Source organism: Dreissena polymorpha, chromosome 8 (assembly GCF_020536995.1).
Source record: "Dreissena polymorpha isolate Duluth1 chromosome 8, UMN_Dpol_1.0, whole genome shotgun sequence".
Lineage (NCBI taxonomy): Eukaryota > Metazoa > Mollusca > Bivalvia > Myida > Dreissenidae > Dreissena > Dreissena polymorpha.
This window is the reverse complement of record NC_068362.1, coordinates 83,253,379-83,270,829: the sequence shown is the minus strand read 5'-3', so window position 1 is coordinate 83,270,829 and position 17,451 is coordinate 83,253,379. Positions and strand designations below refer to the sequence as shown.

General features: G+C 36.2%; 1 protein-coding gene across 1 annotated transcript in view; it reads right to left on the bottom strand.

Annotated features, from left to right (window-relative positions):
- Positions 1 to 3,897: 3,897 nt before the first annotated feature.
- LOC127842249 (galactocerebrosidase-like) overlaps positions 3,898 to 17,451 on the bottom strand; it is a 41,137-nt gene continuing 27,583 nt past the window's right edge. Inside the window, exons 13-18 of the mRNA XM_052371671.1 lie at positions 11,188 to 11,277; positions 10,569 to 10,710; positions 9,206 to 9,380; positions 8,135 to 8,307; positions 7,823 to 7,902; positions 3,898 to 5,038 (exon numbers count right to left, since the gene is read on the bottom strand). Of these exons, the coding sequence (XP_052227631.1) occupies positions 4,883 to 5,038; positions 7,823 to 7,902; positions 8,135 to 8,307; positions 9,206 to 9,380; positions 10,569 to 10,710; positions 11,188 to 11,277 (816 nt within the window). The 3' untranslated portion in view covers positions 3,898 to 4,882. The remainder of the gene's footprint in view (positions 5,039 to 7,822; positions 7,903 to 8,134; positions 8,308 to 9,205; positions 9,381 to 10,568; positions 10,711 to 11,187; positions 11,278 to 17,451) is intronic.

Below are 17,451 nucleotides of genomic sequence, written 5' to 3'. Positions count from 1 at the left end.
CATGTTTTATGCAGAGATTTAAATAAATAAGTCCATAATTTTAATTTGGTTCACCAAACTTTTTAGTTGAGTAAAAGGGCATTTTTCAGTTTCAGTAAGAATTTGGTATTTTTTTCGTACATTTGTTAATTGTGTCAAATACCATCTTAATTATTTATCAATACTGACTACGACTGAGCACTATTTAACATCAGGAAATTGAAGGTTACTTATTTTATTGGGTTGCCCACAATATCTTTATTTGACCTTTCTGCATTTGTGTGATTTGCTTGTGTCAGTTGGTATGCACATGGTTAAAATTAGCTGAACATTTGAGGCATGTATTATTAAATTCGTTTGAAAGGCATACAAGATAAAGATCGGACAGGAAACAGATCAAGTTTTGGTTGTTTAACCTTTTTAGTTTGACCTTAGTCCAATCTGAGTAGCTGATGCTGCTGTATGATAATACATCATATGAATGTTAACATTTGAACACAGTTCAGAAACCTTTTCAAAGGGTAAATGGAATAGAGGAGAATAAAAAAAAAACTTCCAAAAATGTATGACAGATGAGTGATAATCAAGATGGGCATGTTGAACTCCGGTGAGCCATACATTGACAAATGAATGATAATCAAACATCAAGATGCATGTTGTGCTCAGGTGAGCCATACATTGACAGATGAATGATAATCAAACATTAAGATGGGCATGTTGTGTTCAGGTGAGTCATACATTGATAGATGAGTGATAATCAAACATCAAGATGGGCATGTTGTGCTCAGGTGAGCTAAACATTGACAGATGAGTGATAATCAAACATCAAGATGCGTGTTGTGCTCAGGTGATCCATGCCTTGACAGATGAGTGATAATCAAACATAAAGGTGAGCATGTTGTGCTCAGGTGATCCATACATTGGCAGATGGTTGATAATCAACCATCATGATGGGCATGTTAGGCTCAGGTGATCCATACATTGACAGATGTGTTATAATCAAACATCAAGATGAGCATGTTGTGCTCAGGTGAGCCATACATTGACAGATGAATGATGATTAAACATCAATATGGGCATATTGTGCTCAGGTGAGCCATACATTGACAGATGAATGATAATCAAACATTAAGATGGGCATGTGCTCAGGTGAGCCATACATTGACAGATGAATGATAATCAAACACCAAGATGCATGTTGTGCTCAGGTGAGCCATACATTGACAGATGAATGATAATCAAACATCAAGATGCATGTTGTGCTCAGGTGAGCCATACATTGACAGATGAATGATAATCAAACATCAAGATGCATGTTGTGCTCAGGTGAGCCATACATTGGCAGATGAATGATAATCAAACATCAAGATGCATGTTGTGCTCAGGTGAGCCATACATTTACAGATGAATGTTAATCAAACATCAAGATGGGCATGTTTGCTCAGGTGAGCCATACATTTACAGATGAATGATAATCCAACATCAAGATGGGCATGTTTGCTCAGGTAAGCTAAACATTGACAGATGGATGATTATCAAACATGAAGATGGGCGTGTTGTGCTCAGGTGAGCCATACATTTACAGATGAATGATACAATAACAGTCTGGAAAGCTATATCCTAACGCTTAAGTGTAACTTGGTTTTTCACAGTACACACTTTCCACTGGGTGACGTTTGCAGTAAGTTTTTGGCATGAAAATAATAGCAAGAAAGGCATTGATGTAAGAAACTTTATTACCAAAATATAGTATGAGCAATATTCATTGATCTATTTTATACAAAAGATAATACTGACATCAATAATGTTACAAAACTTGAGTATAAATAAACGGGAAAAGAAATAAACAAAAAACAAAAATATATAATGCCATGCATTTTTATCTCATAACAATAAATGTACAATAAGTTTAACAACACAATAAATTGAGCACAAGAGCATTTACCACTGGATAGGAACTTTTAATAAATAAATAATTTCATCGCAGATAACGAGATCCTCTGTTGCTGTTTATGTGCTCTCTGTGCAATGAAAAGCAAAATGAGTCGTGTTCTGAGAAAACTGGGCATAATGCATGTGCGTAAAGTGTCATCCCAGATTAGCTTATCAGGGACGACACTTTCCGCTTTATGACATTTTTCGTTAAAATGAAGTATCTTCTAATCAAAAATCCAATTTAGGCGGAAAGTGTCGTCCCTGATTAGCCTGTGTGGACTGCAAAGGCTAATCTGGGACGACACGTTACGCAAATGCATTATGCCCAGTTTTCTCAGAATGCGACTCGTGTTTGACTGCTGAATATGCCAAGGCATCAACTACACAATGTGAATGAACATTTAAAATGTCCAAAAAATACAAATAAGTTTGAATTTATACTATGTTATTTTAATTTTATTTCATTATTTTAAATGATATTCGTTCGGTTTGTTCTCATACACCTATAAATATTTTGTCAGCATTTTGTGTGTGCGCAAACTGGTAAGCACAATTCTGTGCCATGCTTACATGAATAAACTTACTTGTGAAATCAATAGGTACAAAATAACAAGTGTTAGGAACTAGAGGTTAAAAAATAAACTGTGAACTTGCATAATAGTGCTTCCAAATATAAATTGATAAATAAGAATAAAACCCAAGATAAGGCCCGATGATTGGTTTCAAAATAGTGATAATAAAAGAAGGAATAAGAATTTAACAAATTTAACAATATATTAAGAAGGAAAAAATTGGGACCAAAAGAAAACTTAGAAAAGAAAACTTAGAAGTTATGAGAAAATCGTATAACCAGTAATCAAAATAACAGCGATCTACTATACATGTATATGAAGCTTCAAAATAAAAATTGTATGAAACATTAAATAAAGAAAATAGTTAATAACATTTATAAAATACTCTGGCATTGCATGTGCATTTATTCAAAATGCATGTTCAATGATCATTACGTAACATCATTTGCATTGTACATTTCTGAGTATAAAAGCCACATAAATACTCAATATCAACGACAATATATTCCATGTGAATTTCCAGCGACAATATCCGAACATTTACAAGTGAATGCAAGATTGGCTTCGGGCAGCTCATTAGAACTACATCATGCTTCCGACGCTGCATGAAACGAATCTCGCATTTGCTTGTAAATGTTCAGATATTGTCACGGGAAATTCTCATGGAATATATTGTGACACAAAAACTAAAAAGGACCATTTTGTATCTCGTTAAATCTATGTTACCATACCACATCTATCATTGAAATTTTGGCTATTGCTATAAGGAACACTTTTTCTATGGGTTAATTTTATTAAAAAAAATATTTTACCAAATGTTTGTTGCTTTTTAGTATTAATGTGGCTTTAAAATATATTACAGCTATGTATTATTCGAAGATATGTAATTTAACAAGACAAAATAAGTTGAATTATCATGACAACAGATGGTGGGCAGTAGACACCAGAAATCAATTCTAGAAAAAATAGATTGCACATACAAAATAATCCTTAACAAGGATTTGTAGTAAGGATGAACGAGAATTCATGCTCCTGTGAAATAACCATACATGTATATCAGAGAGGTAGAGTTGAAAATTTGCTAATTATCAAACAAATAATTTTGCAATTGAAATACAAACTTTATTTTACTAGGCCATGCTCAGGTTTAAACCATCTTGGTGCATTGAATAGGTAGCCCTTCTATAACATTTTTTTCATTAAGTACCATGTTAAGTAGTCATATATGGGCCATGCTCTGTGGAAAGGGGGTTTAATACATGTGCGTAAAGTGTCGTCACAGATTAGGGACATCACTTTCCGCTTTTATGATATTTTTCATGTCTTTCAGCAAAAATCAAGTTTAGGCAGAAAGTGTCGTCCCTGATTAGCTTGTGCGGACTGCACAGGCTATTCTAGGACAACACTTTACACACATGCATTAAATCCCCTTTTCACAGAGTGCGGCTTATATTAATACCGGTTATTAGACGTTTCACTGTACAATACGAAGATATATTTGGACGAGCACACAGTTTGACGTCATATTGGACGAGCCGTTAGGCGAGTCCAATATGACTTCAAAGTGTATGCGAGTCCAAATATATCACGTATTGTACAGTTTAAACGTCTAATAAGCTTTTTATTCTATATCCCTTTCTTCAGCTCTTTGTGTCATTTTCATTATAGTTTTGATTTTAAAATGCTTTGATTGCATCTGTGCTATTTTCAAGTTTTTGCTTTGTTTTTGTTTTTCAAGACAAGCGCCTGTGTGAATTGATTATTGTACATTCTGATACTTTTTTCTCGGTAACGGCTTATATCGTTATAAAACAATTGCTTAGTGCACTTGTACTCAACTGTCCAATATGGAAAAAATACAGACTTTTTGGATCCAATACCGGAATATATTGTACGGTCTCGTGGTACATATGAAGAATGCCGATTGGATGAATTTATTGGATATAGAATAATTATATATTTTTACGATGTACTTTAATCCGTATCCTCAATCTATTGGAATAACCATACAAGACACTGGCAAGATTTCTTTAATGCTTTCTTTTCATATTCATGTACCCGGTAAGACTAGCTGTTATCTTGTGTGGCAACATATTAATGTACACCCAGATTGTTTGAGCCCTGTTCACAGGAAAAAAGGGTTTAATGCATGTGCATAAAGTATCATCCCAGATTAGCCTAATCAGGGACAACGCTTTCCGCACGTCCGTCTTTTTTTCATTCAAAGAAAGTCCCTTTTAGAAGAAAATCAAGTCTATGCGGAGAGTTTTGTCCCTGGTAAGCCTGTGCAGACTGCACTGGTTTTCTCTGACGGCACTTTACACATACGTATTAAGTCCCGTTTTCCAAGAATGCAGCTCTTTAGAACCCTACTTAAGCCTATTCATATCAAACATCTACAAGTGTGACCCTGGATTGTCGATGTAGATGTTGTCAAAGTCTGCATATCCCCAAGACGTTGTTCCCAAACCAACAAAACCATTAGACGTCTCTTCTGGAACTGTAACGTTGAACAACATACGACCATTCACTGAACCGTTCGCCCAGGTGGACTGCAAACAGAAAAGACAAAAGGGGTGTAAAGTTTTTTATTATGTAATTTTTTTTTAACAGATATGAGCTGAGCTCTTCGAATACAGGGCATAATTAATGTTCATAAAGTATCGTTCCATATTCACCTATGCAGTTTGCACAGTTAATGAGGGATGCTTTTATTGGCATTTATGTTTTTCATTTAAAGGAAGTCCCTTCTAAACGAAAATCCAGTCTAGGCAGTGTTCCTGATTAGCCTATGCAAACTGCATGTGCATTAAGCCTGAAAAGCTCATAGCATGGCTCATATCCATAACAGCAATTTTTTTCCTTCTTTATATAGTACCGGAAATCGGCACTTTTCTAATCAGGAAAACACTACAAATTTTCCAATTGCTGTCAAAAAATGCCCAATTGAAGGTTTCAAAATAATATATAAACAAATAAAATGCAACATTTTGTTAGTTTCCTTATGAAGCTCCATTGCTTTAACCTAAATAAATATAATATTTACAACTTAAAAACACATAGATATCAATTTTAAAGTATTTGGGAGAGATGATCAAATACACCAATTTCCCGATATGAAGACATCACTATGCACATTTTCCAAATTTCAGGGTTTTTGCGCACATTTTTCGCAATAGGGCAAAAAATCTCTGCAAAAGATATGTAAAACAATTGTTGTGACAAAAAAAAAAACCTGCCCATATAACCCATTATTTGAGTTTTCATCTGATAACAAGAGGGCCATGATGGCCCTGAATCGCTCACCTGACTCATTAAGATCAGATGAAAACTATGACCTCTATTGTCTACACAATGTTTTTCTATGATTTGACCTAGTGACCTAGTTCCTGACTCTAGATGACCCAAATACAATCCCAATCCAGATTTCATCAAGATAAACATTCTGACCACAGTTCATAAATATTGGATGAAAACTGTGACCTCTATTGTCAACACAAGGTTTTTCTATTTATTTGACCTAGATTTTTACCCCAGATGACCCAAATACAATCCCACCCAGATTTCATCAAGAATTCTGACCAAATTTCATAAAGGTTGGATGAAAACTGTTATCTCTAATGTCTACACAAGGTTTTTCTATTATTTGACCTAGTGACCTAGTTTTTGACCCCAGATGACCCAAATAAAATCCCAACCCAGATTTCATCAAGATAAACATTCTTTCCAAATTTCATAAAGATTGGATGAAAACTGTGACCTCTATTGTCTACAGAAGGTTGTTCTATTATTTTACCTAGTGACCTTGTTTTTGACCCCAGATGACCCAAATACAATCCCAAACTGGATTTCATCAAGATAAACCTTTTGACCAAATTTCATCAAGATTGGATGCAAACTGTGACCTCTACTGTCTACACAAACAAATTGTTGACGCACGGACACACGCAGGAACGCACAACGGACGCCGGACATCACACGATCACATAAGCTCACCGTGTCACTTCATGACAGGTGACCTAAAAATATGTGTCGGAGATAAACATGAACAGTTGTGGTTAAAATCCCATAGAAACAAGGGCTGTTTGTAAAACATGCATGCCCCCCTATATGGGCTATACGTTGTAGTAGCAGCCATTGTGTGAATACGGTTTTTGTCACTGTGAATGGTGGTGGTGGTGGTGGTGGTGGTGGTGGTGGTGGTGGTGGTGGTGGTGGTGTAGTAGTAGTAGTAGTAGTAGTAGTAGTAGTAGTAGTAGTAGTAGTAGTAGTAGTAGTAGTAGTAGTAATAGTAGTTGTAGTAGTAGTAGTAGTAGTAGTAGTATTAGTAGTAGTAGAAGTAGTAGTGGTAGTAGTAGTAGAAGTAGTAGTAGTAGTAGTAGTAGTAGAAGTAGTAGTAGTAGTAGTAGTAGTAGTAGTAGTAGTAGTAGTAGTAGTAGTAGTAGTAGTAGTAGCAGTAGCAGTAGCAGAAGAATGATCAAATGGGAAAAGGTAACCTAGCACTGGCAGTAAATATGGGGCTCATTTACAGGACAGATTTGGAATCTCTGCTGTAAAATGAGATTTTGAATGAATTAAAGGGAGGCAAATCTGTAATAAAAAGAACATGCATAAACCGTAGTTGTTTCCTTGTTTGAACCATGCTAAATCCTTACAAGTTTGGAAAGAATTGGATGAAAAATTTGGACTTTATTGCATAAACACCATTTTCTCAATTCAAGGGGAGGTAATTCTGTACTTCATGGACCAATAATGCATTGATATAAAGACACTGTGCAAATTTGGAAAGGATTGGACAAAAAATGTGGAAGATTTTTGAAAGTTTTCACAAAATAGGCAAAAACGAATAAACATGCAAAGTTCAACGAGCTCCTGCGGCCATGTTTTTTGACGAATCAAATTTCTTTGAACAACTTTTTCAGGGGAGCCTTCAAAGGTCATCCCTGTGAAATTTTTTGAAAATCTGATGAGCGGTTTCTGACAAGAAGATTTTTTAAGGTTTTTACCATATATGGTCATGGGGGCCATCTTGATTATGTGATCAAATTTTTTTTAACAATTCTTTTGTCCCATGACCTAGGGATGCTCCACATGAAATTTAGTTGAAATTGGCTCAATGGTTTAGTAGAAGAAGATGTTTACAAATTGTTTACAGACAGACAGACAGACGGACGGACGGACGGACGCCGGACGGTGAGTGATCACAATAGCTCACCCCGAGCTATCGCTCAGGTGAGCTAAAAAAAGGAGTTGAGTTGAAATTTAATGTCCACTGCAACATATCCGGAATTTAGACATATGTCAGTATGATATAAAAAAGTTCAGTTTAATTGTACCTTCAGACTGAGTGACAGTGTGTTCCATCCATGAGATGTCATGGTACCTGTGCTTCCTTCCGCCAGGAAAACCGTCTTATCTGCAAAACAAAAATAACAAAACTAAATATTATTAAAATAAAAACAAAGTTCAGTTACATGGCAAAAATTAGCAGTCAGTCTTATTGTGTAGGCGTTGTTATGTTTTTTGTTTGCATTTTAATGCCCTGATTTTATATTCAACTTTTATAAATCTGTAACGTTTTAACATCTATGTTTCATCATAAAGAGTCAACCACTCTACAGACAACAATGCGCCAGCCTGTATCTCACCAATGCTGCCGTAAACAGCAAACATCTCCCGCACCGGATCCACGAATATGAACACGCCCCTGGACTGGTACACCCAGCAACCCCCCTGGTTGACCCTTGCGGCCAGGAAATACCCCTCTGCTGCAGAGGTGTTGCTAGGTAACCTGGCATCAACGATGATCGCTATGTCTGACCTGAATGGACAGAGAGCATGCAACAAGAGACCATGAGATGCAAGTAACATACCTGCTTCAGGTTACATTACACTAAATCATTATGTTTTACTCTATGGTCTGTTTTCCAAGGGTGCTTGCATTTGGACGAATTTCACTATCTTAAAAGCTTAGAGACGGCATATTTTCAACTGCAATTATTAGAAGAGGAAGGATTTATGTTTAAAGTGATACCTGACTTGCAAAATTTGATACATAGGACAGGCATGAAAAATGCTTTGAAAGTTGAAAGTTTTATAATGGGACCCCATGTGAATTTGAATCATGGTAATCCAAACGTCAGAATTTTATATTTGCAGAATGGTTGCTAAGTGACAAATTAACATAATCCAATGTCTTATATGAAACAAGAGCACCACTCGGCTGCGGATGTAGTTTTTAATAAATGAAAGCTTGTCAGATTTTTTTATTGATTTTTTTAGAGGTCAGTGACCTTGATCTTTGACCTAGTGACCTAAAAATGAGCGTGGCATGTAGAACTCCTCAAGGTGCAGCTATATATGAAGTTTCAAAGTTGTAGGTGGAAGCACTTTGATTTTAGAGCCAATGTTCAAAACCTTAACAAATGTTAGGGTTTTAGCACAACGTGGACGGCGGACGTTAGACGGCGGACAACAAGACGAGCTGGCTACGGCAATACCTCGGGTTTTCTCCGAAAACAGCCAAGCTAAAAATAAAAGATGAGGTGTCTGCCTTCGACTGGTTGGTCGCAGGCTCAATCCCAATGTGGAAGGGTTCTTGAGATCCCCCAAAAGACACCAATGACTGGTTCTTCCCAGGAAACAGACTAGACAGCGTTTCAATGAGCCTAAGGCTTCCGATGCGATCTATCTTAAAAAAACGTTTTACACAAACTCACCAAGTCTCACTGCCTATCATAGTGATAGCAAGGTTCAGTTTCTCTGCACTGCACCAGTAGATGGGGATCTGCAGCACCATCTGGCGCATCATGTTACCATGGTTACCGTCTGAGTGCACCTCAAACACTCCTGTCTGCTGGGCAAAGTTGTATGGCTCCATGTCCTCTACATAGTCTGTAACAACAGGGAGGTAGAGTTCAAACTGTTAAAAAAAATGCGTTATATGATCCTGGCTCTGCGAAAATAGGGTTTAATGCATGTGCATAAAGTGTGGTCTCAGATTAGCCCGACATTTTCTGCTTTTATTCAATGTTTCTATAAAAGAATTCTCTTTGTAGCGTACATCCAGTTTAAGTAAAAAGTGTCATCTCTGATTAGCCTGTCTAAAGTGCACAGGCTAATCTGGGACAATACTTTATGCACATTAATTATACTCAATATGTATGTAGGTACTTGCATGATAAAAACTTTATTGTATTTGTATTACTACAACCAATATGGAATAAAAAGAAGATCATTATTTCTGAAATGTTTACAAATATAAACATTTAAACAATATAAACGCAACTCACAGTGTCTTTATGCTCAAACATTATTTTACATCACAATTAACACAGCTACACTGTTTGGCAAACCAAGCCCTTAGGGTTCTGTACCAACTATCCTGACATAGTATTGCAATCATTTGGTATGTATGTTCTTCTATTACATTTCAGTCAGTTTGACCATAAAGTTTTCACCGAGAATATCAAAATTACAGGGTACTCTGTTTAGCAGGACTTACTGAATTTCCAGAACCTAGGCCTTTAAGACATTTTCGAAGCAGTTTTCCAGAAAATGGTTTACACTGCCTCACAAGTTTGTTTTGCTTAATGTGAATTGCTGTGGTAAAACTCTGTTACTTTTTGTCATATTAAAGCTTTAATTGAATGAAACATTGCGGAAAGAAAGACATTCAAGTTGTGGCCCCTTGCTAATTTGGTAAAAGGCAGAATACATGCTTGTACAATAAAAATTTAATTTTTACACAAAAAATGTCTTTATATATTACCACACACTTAATTACAGAGCCTTATATGAATCAAGAACATTTTAATCCTATTCCCAGGATCATGCTAAATGGGTCTTATGCCATATGAGGACAGCGTAGCTCCAGACCAGCCTGCTCTACTGCGCAATTTGATTTGGAGCTACACTGTCTTCTATAAACTCATGCAAGATTACTTGATCTCATAAAAGAACAGGGCAGCTCAAAGCAAGACTTTGCAGCCTGCGCAGGCTGGTGTAGAGCTAATCTGGCAGCATAAGACCCATTTTTGCATGACATGGATCATACAAATCATGTTAACGTTTGCCCCTCACTTTCAAAGTCCTCCTTGTATGGAAGTGGGAACTCTGTGTCAGGAGGCGGGTCAGGGTGTGACCCCTTGTTGCCCGTGGTAACTGTGGTCAAGGTAACCAACTCATCGACGTTCAGCTGCAGTTTCACTCGACCATCAACAACCTAGCATGAGGAATACAAGAATGGCTGATTAATTTTGTTGGCGGCCAAAACTGACCCTCGAGGGCATATGCTCTCCTTATATTTTAGCATATATACGAACACATGCCTTGCCATACATGTTCCACATTATCGTTATGAATTGTTATTGTATTTTTCTATTCTTATACGGGCCCCCTTAACGAGCCCTCAGCTAAGTGACACTATACATGGTTACAAAATACCCCCAAAAGAAAGGCTCAAAAACAGGATTAAACTAGTCCTATGAAACATGTCAAATAGACTGATCTTGTACATATTATCTCAAAAGGTCAATTTATACTTTTATTAACTATCCAAGAACATTGTTGTACTGCTGCAAAATAATTTTATTTTTTATTTAAATGAATAAAAACTAGAAACAGTAAAATATAAACAGAGAGCAGACATATCTTTTCAGTACATGTCTTCAACAAAGATACGGTTAAACAAACTATACACCTTGATTTCCCCATGATTCTGAAAGAATTCTGATGAAGCGTCCCCAAATTTTAGTGCTGACCTCCAGACTTGTAGAGAGCTGATATTTGCCTGGAAATAGATGCCACACAAATATTGGCGTGGAAATAAATGCCACACAAATATTGGTCTTGAAATAAATGCCCAAAAAATATTGTCATTTAAACATATGCCACAAATATTGGCAAAGAAACATATGCAATAAACATTGGCCTAGAAATATATGCCATATATTGGCATGAAAATATATGCCACAAATATTGCACTGGAAACATATGACAACAAGAGATGTGTTTGTCAGAAACACAATGCCCCCTCCTGCGCCGCTTTGATTTATTTTTTTACCTTTGACCTCGAAGGTTGACCTTGACCTTTCACCACTGAAAATTTGCAGCCCCATGAGAAACACATGCATGCCAAATATAAAGTTGCTATCTTCAATATTGCAAAAGTAATTGCAAAAGTTTAACCAAGGTTAAAGTTTGTGACAGACAGACACATACAATAACAGACACATACAATAACAGACAATATACCCCCGATCATTCGATCCAAGGGCATAAAAATATTAGATAAGACGCATATGCCACAAAAATATTGGACTGCAAACAAACACCACAAAAATATTGGACTGCAAACAAACACCACAAAAAAAATGGCCCAAAAACATATGGCACAAATATTGGACTGGAAACATATGCCACAAATATTGTACTGGAAACATATGCCACAAATATTGGGCTGAAAACATATTCAACAAAAATTGAACTTAAAACATATGCCACAAATATTGGACTGAAAGCATATGCCACCAAAATATTGGCTTAAAAACATTTGCCACAAATATTGGATTGGAAACAACTGCCTAAATTATAGGACTCGAAAAAAAACAATGCCACAAAAATATTGGCCTGGAAACGTATGCGACATTTATTGGATTAGATACATATGCCACAAATATTGAACTGGAAACATATGCCACGAATAATGGACTGGAAAAAATCCCACAGATGGAAACATACGCCACACAAAATATTGTCCTAAAACTCAAAGTTTTTGGACACTTAAAAATAAATATTGTTTTCGTGTCCGAAAATTTAGATACGAAAAATATTCAAAAAGTACGAGTGTCCGAAAATTTAGAAACATATATGTTTGTTTTTCAATTATGATATTGAAATAAAACCAATTAATAAATGTGCAATAGTTTTATTGTGTTTTACCTTCCTTTCTCTGCTTTAAATAAAATACAACTTCACTTATGTGCAATCTCTTACCTGAAATGGTATATAAAATCGTTATAAAAACAACCATACTGCTTCCTGAATACGATATCATTTCAAATGCTGTTGGGTGAAACCATAGTTTCCATTATTGGATTACATGGTAATCTACCCAATAATGCAATTGTTATGGTCCATTGCCCTCGGAGCATTCTATGCGAGGTTTTATTACCTTGTAAATCTCCATGATTGGAGGGTCCCAGATAAGCAAAAACAGGGCAAAATCTAGTAATATAGCGCTGTAAAATATACTGTCCAAAAAATTGGAGTCATTAAATATGGACGAAAACCAGTATGTCCGAAAATTTAGAGTCACGAAAAATAATTATTTTGGTTAAAAACTGGGTGTCCAAAAACTTAGAATGTCCGAAAACTTAGAGTAATTACGGTACTTTCCTGCAAATATATTTTAATAAAATGTTGAACTGGAAACATAAAACACGAACATATTGGACTGGAAACATATGCCACAAAAATATTGGCCTGGTACACCCAGCAACCCCCCTGGTTGACCCTTGCGGCCAGGAAATACCCCTCTGCTGCAGAGGCGTTGCTAGGTAACCTGGCATCAGCGATGATCGCTATGTCTGACCTGAATAGAAAGAGGGCATGCAACAAGAGACCATGAGATGCAAGTAACGTACCTGCTTCAGGTTACATTTCACTAAATCATTATGTTTTACTCTATACTCTGTTTTCCAAGGCTGCTTGCATTTGGACGAATTTCACTTTCTTAGAAGCTTAGAGACGGCATATTTTCAACTGCAATTATTAGAAGAGGAAGGATTTATGTTTAAAGTGATACCTGACTTGCAAAATTTGATACATAGGAAAGGCATGAAAAATGCTTTGAAAGTTGGAAGTTTTATAATGGGACCCCATGTGAATTTGAATTATGGTAATCCAAACGTCAGAATTTTATATTTGCAAAATGGTTGCTTAGTGACATATTAACATAATCCAATGTCTTATATGAAACAAGAGCACCGCTCGGCTGCGGATGTAGTTTTTAATAAATGAAAGCTTGTCAGATTTTTTTTTTTAAAGGTCAGTGACCTTGATCTTTGACCTAGTGACCCAAAAATGGGCGTGGCATGTAGAACTCCTCAAGGTGCAGCTAAATATGAAGTTTCAAAGTTCAGGGCTCGCGCTGTTGTTCGCCACTTGAGCCATTTGCGAAAATATTGAGAATTTGGCTCAAGAAAAATCCGATTTGCAAAAAATGCTAAAATCTCGTAAAATTTCATTGAAAACAGCCGCCATTTTAACCCGAAACTGGTTTTCTATATTTTTCTCTTTGTTTCAATGAAAGTATTCGCAATTTGAACAGTGAACGAAAACCGGTCTGCACCTGTATCGAGACATGGCTTGACCTTATTGTTTTTGAAGTGCACATGGTAGCTGGCCAATCAAAACTGAGCTCGCTTACATATGAAATGACATTGTTGAATGAAACGTAAAAATGGGTGGAGCTTTGAATACACAGTTAATATTGTCGTCTGCAAACAAAATAGCGGCCGGTCGCAAATGTCGTATTATAAGATTAAAAATGAAAATAAGCGTGACAATAAATTAATTATTTCCAAGCTGACTATCGACCTAAATTAAAGAGTGATAATTAAATAATTAGTTCTATGTCGTTGATGTTACAACTTTCTGCCGATTTTCGATTGAAATGAAAAGGTGATAATTAATTAATTTGATCGTTTAACTCACACACTATGCTCACTAAAAGCGGCGTATTTTAATCAAAGGAATACGTGAAAAACACGCGCCGTTTAATTGCAATTAAAGCTTAATTAAAGTTACGAATTTGTAACACATAGGAAGAGTAATTCATGTCGTCTACAATATAAATGGAGGTAACCACTTTGTCCGCACAGTCGCTAACATGGCTTCTTTAACCTTAAAGCGTCGTTTGGACTAAAATGAGTCTGAACAAACAAACAAAAAAATTAAAACACAAAAAACTAGAGCATTCCAAGAGTCATGGAAAGTTGATAATAAATGGCTTTGCTTTGAGAATGAATCTAAATCAAACCTATGCATTAAGGTGCAGAATTCCAACACGTTCACTGTAGGTTGCAATATCCTAAACAAGAGCACCGCCTTGCGGGTGCAGACCGCTCATCTATTTTCTTTTTAAAGGTGAAGGGACTCTCATTTTCAATCACAAAGGAGGGAGGGGTGGAGTGAAGAGCGGTGCATTGTGTGGGGGTGTGGACATTTATTACATTTTCTTCCAAAAATGCGAAAAAAAGGAAAAAAAAAAATCGGGGGTGGGGGGGGGGGTGGGGGGGTGGAGGGGGGGATTCTTGGGTGCGATGGTTGGACGGTATTTCAAACATAAAATAATAAAAATAAATATTTGTGTTTTTAACCGTTTCATAAAAAAAATTGGGGGGGGGGTGAGGTGGGGGGGGTATAGTGTGAGGGTGTGGTGGTCATTTGTGAGATGATCTTAAAAAAAAAAAAAAAAAAAAAAAAAAAAAATAGGGGGGGGGGGTTGGGGGGGGGGGGGGCACGGGCGATGGTTTGGGTGGAGTCTATTGTGGTATGTCAGGTAAGAGTAGTTTTGTCAAAGTATCAATCAAATCTAATCATAAATAAAGAAGTTATGGCAATTTTAGAGAAATTTAATAATTTGACCTTGAGAGTCAAGGTCATTCAAAGGTCAAGGTAAAATTCAACTTGCCAGGTACAGTAACCTCATGATAGCATGAAAGTATTTGAAGTTTGAAAGCAATAGCCTTGATACTTAAGAAGTAAAGTGGATCGAAACACAAAATTTAACCATATATTCAAAGTTACTAAGTCAAAAAAGGGCCATAATTCCGTAAAAATGACATCCAGAGTTATGCAACTTTTCCTTTTACTGTACCCTTATGATAGTTTGCGAGTGTTCCAAGTATGAAAGCAATATCTATGATACTTTAGGGGTAAAGTGGACCAAAACACAAAACTTAACCAAACTTTCAATTTTCTAAGTATAAAGGGCCCATAATTCCGTCCAAATGCCAGTCAGAGTTACATAACTTTGCCTGCACAGTCCCCTTACGGTAGTTAGTAAGTGTTGCAAGTATGAAAGCAATAGCTTTGATACTTAAGGAATAAAATGGACCTTAACACAAAACTTAACCAAAATTTTCAATTTTCTAAGTATAAAAAGGGCACATAATTCTGTCAAAATGCACGCCAGAGTTATCTAACTTTGCCTGCCCAGTCCCCTCATGATAGTAAGTAAGTGTACCAAGTTTGAATGCAATAGCATTGATACTTTCTGAAAAAAGTGGACCTAAACGCAAAACTTAACCAAAATTTTCAATTTTCTAAGTATAAAAAGGGCACATAATTCAGTCAAAATGCACGCCAGAGTTATCTAACTTTGCCTGCCCAGTCCCCTCATGATAGTAAGTAAGTGTACCAAGTTTGAATGCAATAGCATTGATACTTTCTGAGAAAAGTGGACCTAAACGCAAAACTTAACCGGACGCCGACGCAGACGCCGACGCCGACGCCAAGGTGATGACAATAGCTCATATTTTTTTTTCAAAAAATAGATGAGCTAAAAAAGACTTGGTGACGAAACATGCAAAGTCTAAAGGTAAGATTTTGAAGATGAGAGGAATTTTAATATGAAATTACTTTGAAATGCTATAGTCTAACTATATGTATATATGCAGTTTGACTATGTATTTTTTTTTAATTATTTTCAGATCACACTCATATCTCTATTACTATGAAATTTGTGATGTGATGTATATTATGATATGTGACATGTACTTGTCGTCGAAATATGAAAAATCTATAGTATATATTGTTATTTGAAACGAAAACTGGTTGGCAATAGGCCCAAAACGCACCACAGACAATCTAGGATCCAAAATTTTTATTTTGGGGGGGGGGGGACCCCCCTAGATCTGGGTGGCTCAAAGATATTTTGGGCCAGCGCTAGGTGGAAGCACTTTGATTTTAGAGCCAATGTTCAAAACCTTAACAAATGTTAGGGTTTTAGCACAACGCGGGTGTTAGATGTCATTAAATATGGACGAAAACCAGTATGTCCGAAAATTTTGAGTCACGAAAAATAATTATTTTGGCTAAAAAGTGGGTGTCCAAAAACTTAAAATGTCCGAAAACTTAGAGTAATTACGTTACTTTCCTACAAATATATTTTAATAAAATGTTGAACTGGAAACATAAAACACGAACATATTGGACTGGAAACATATGCCACAAAAATATTGGCCTGGAAACATTTGCCACACAAATTTTGGCCCGGAAACATTCGCAAAAAAAATTGGACTAAAAACATATGCAACAAATAATATATGACTGGAAACATAAGCCACAAATGTTGGAATGGAAAAATATGCCACACAAATATTGGACCTGAAACATAAACCCCTCAAATATTGGTCCTGATATATATACCACAAATATTATATATGAAACATTTTCCACAAAAATATTAGACTGGAAACATATACCCCACAGATATTGAACTGGAAACAAATGCAACAAAGACATTTTCCTTGAACAATTTGCCACAAAGATATCAGCCATAAAACATATACTGTGAAACCAATATTATTTGCCACACATTAATTTTAGTATATTTTGCCACTACACCGCTTGACACAATAAACTTTGTGGTTTGAATAATAATGTCCGATGTTAAAAAAATGACTGAATTACTGTTGGCATGAAATACATATATATCCAACGTCATCCACGTCTACATCTTGTGTCTGTCTTGCAATCTAGATTATTCCAGACACTAGTATTTAACGTTGAGGAGTAGATTATACTGTGCTAACTACGACATATCCTACGAAACGTTTAGGTAGCATAGTTAGTATAAGCGCTAATTGTTGTCAACTTTCCCATTGTGTGTATTGTGGTTTTCAGGGATTTTTTCAGATTTAACAGCCAAAATGTGGCAGATCAAAGACAATAAACG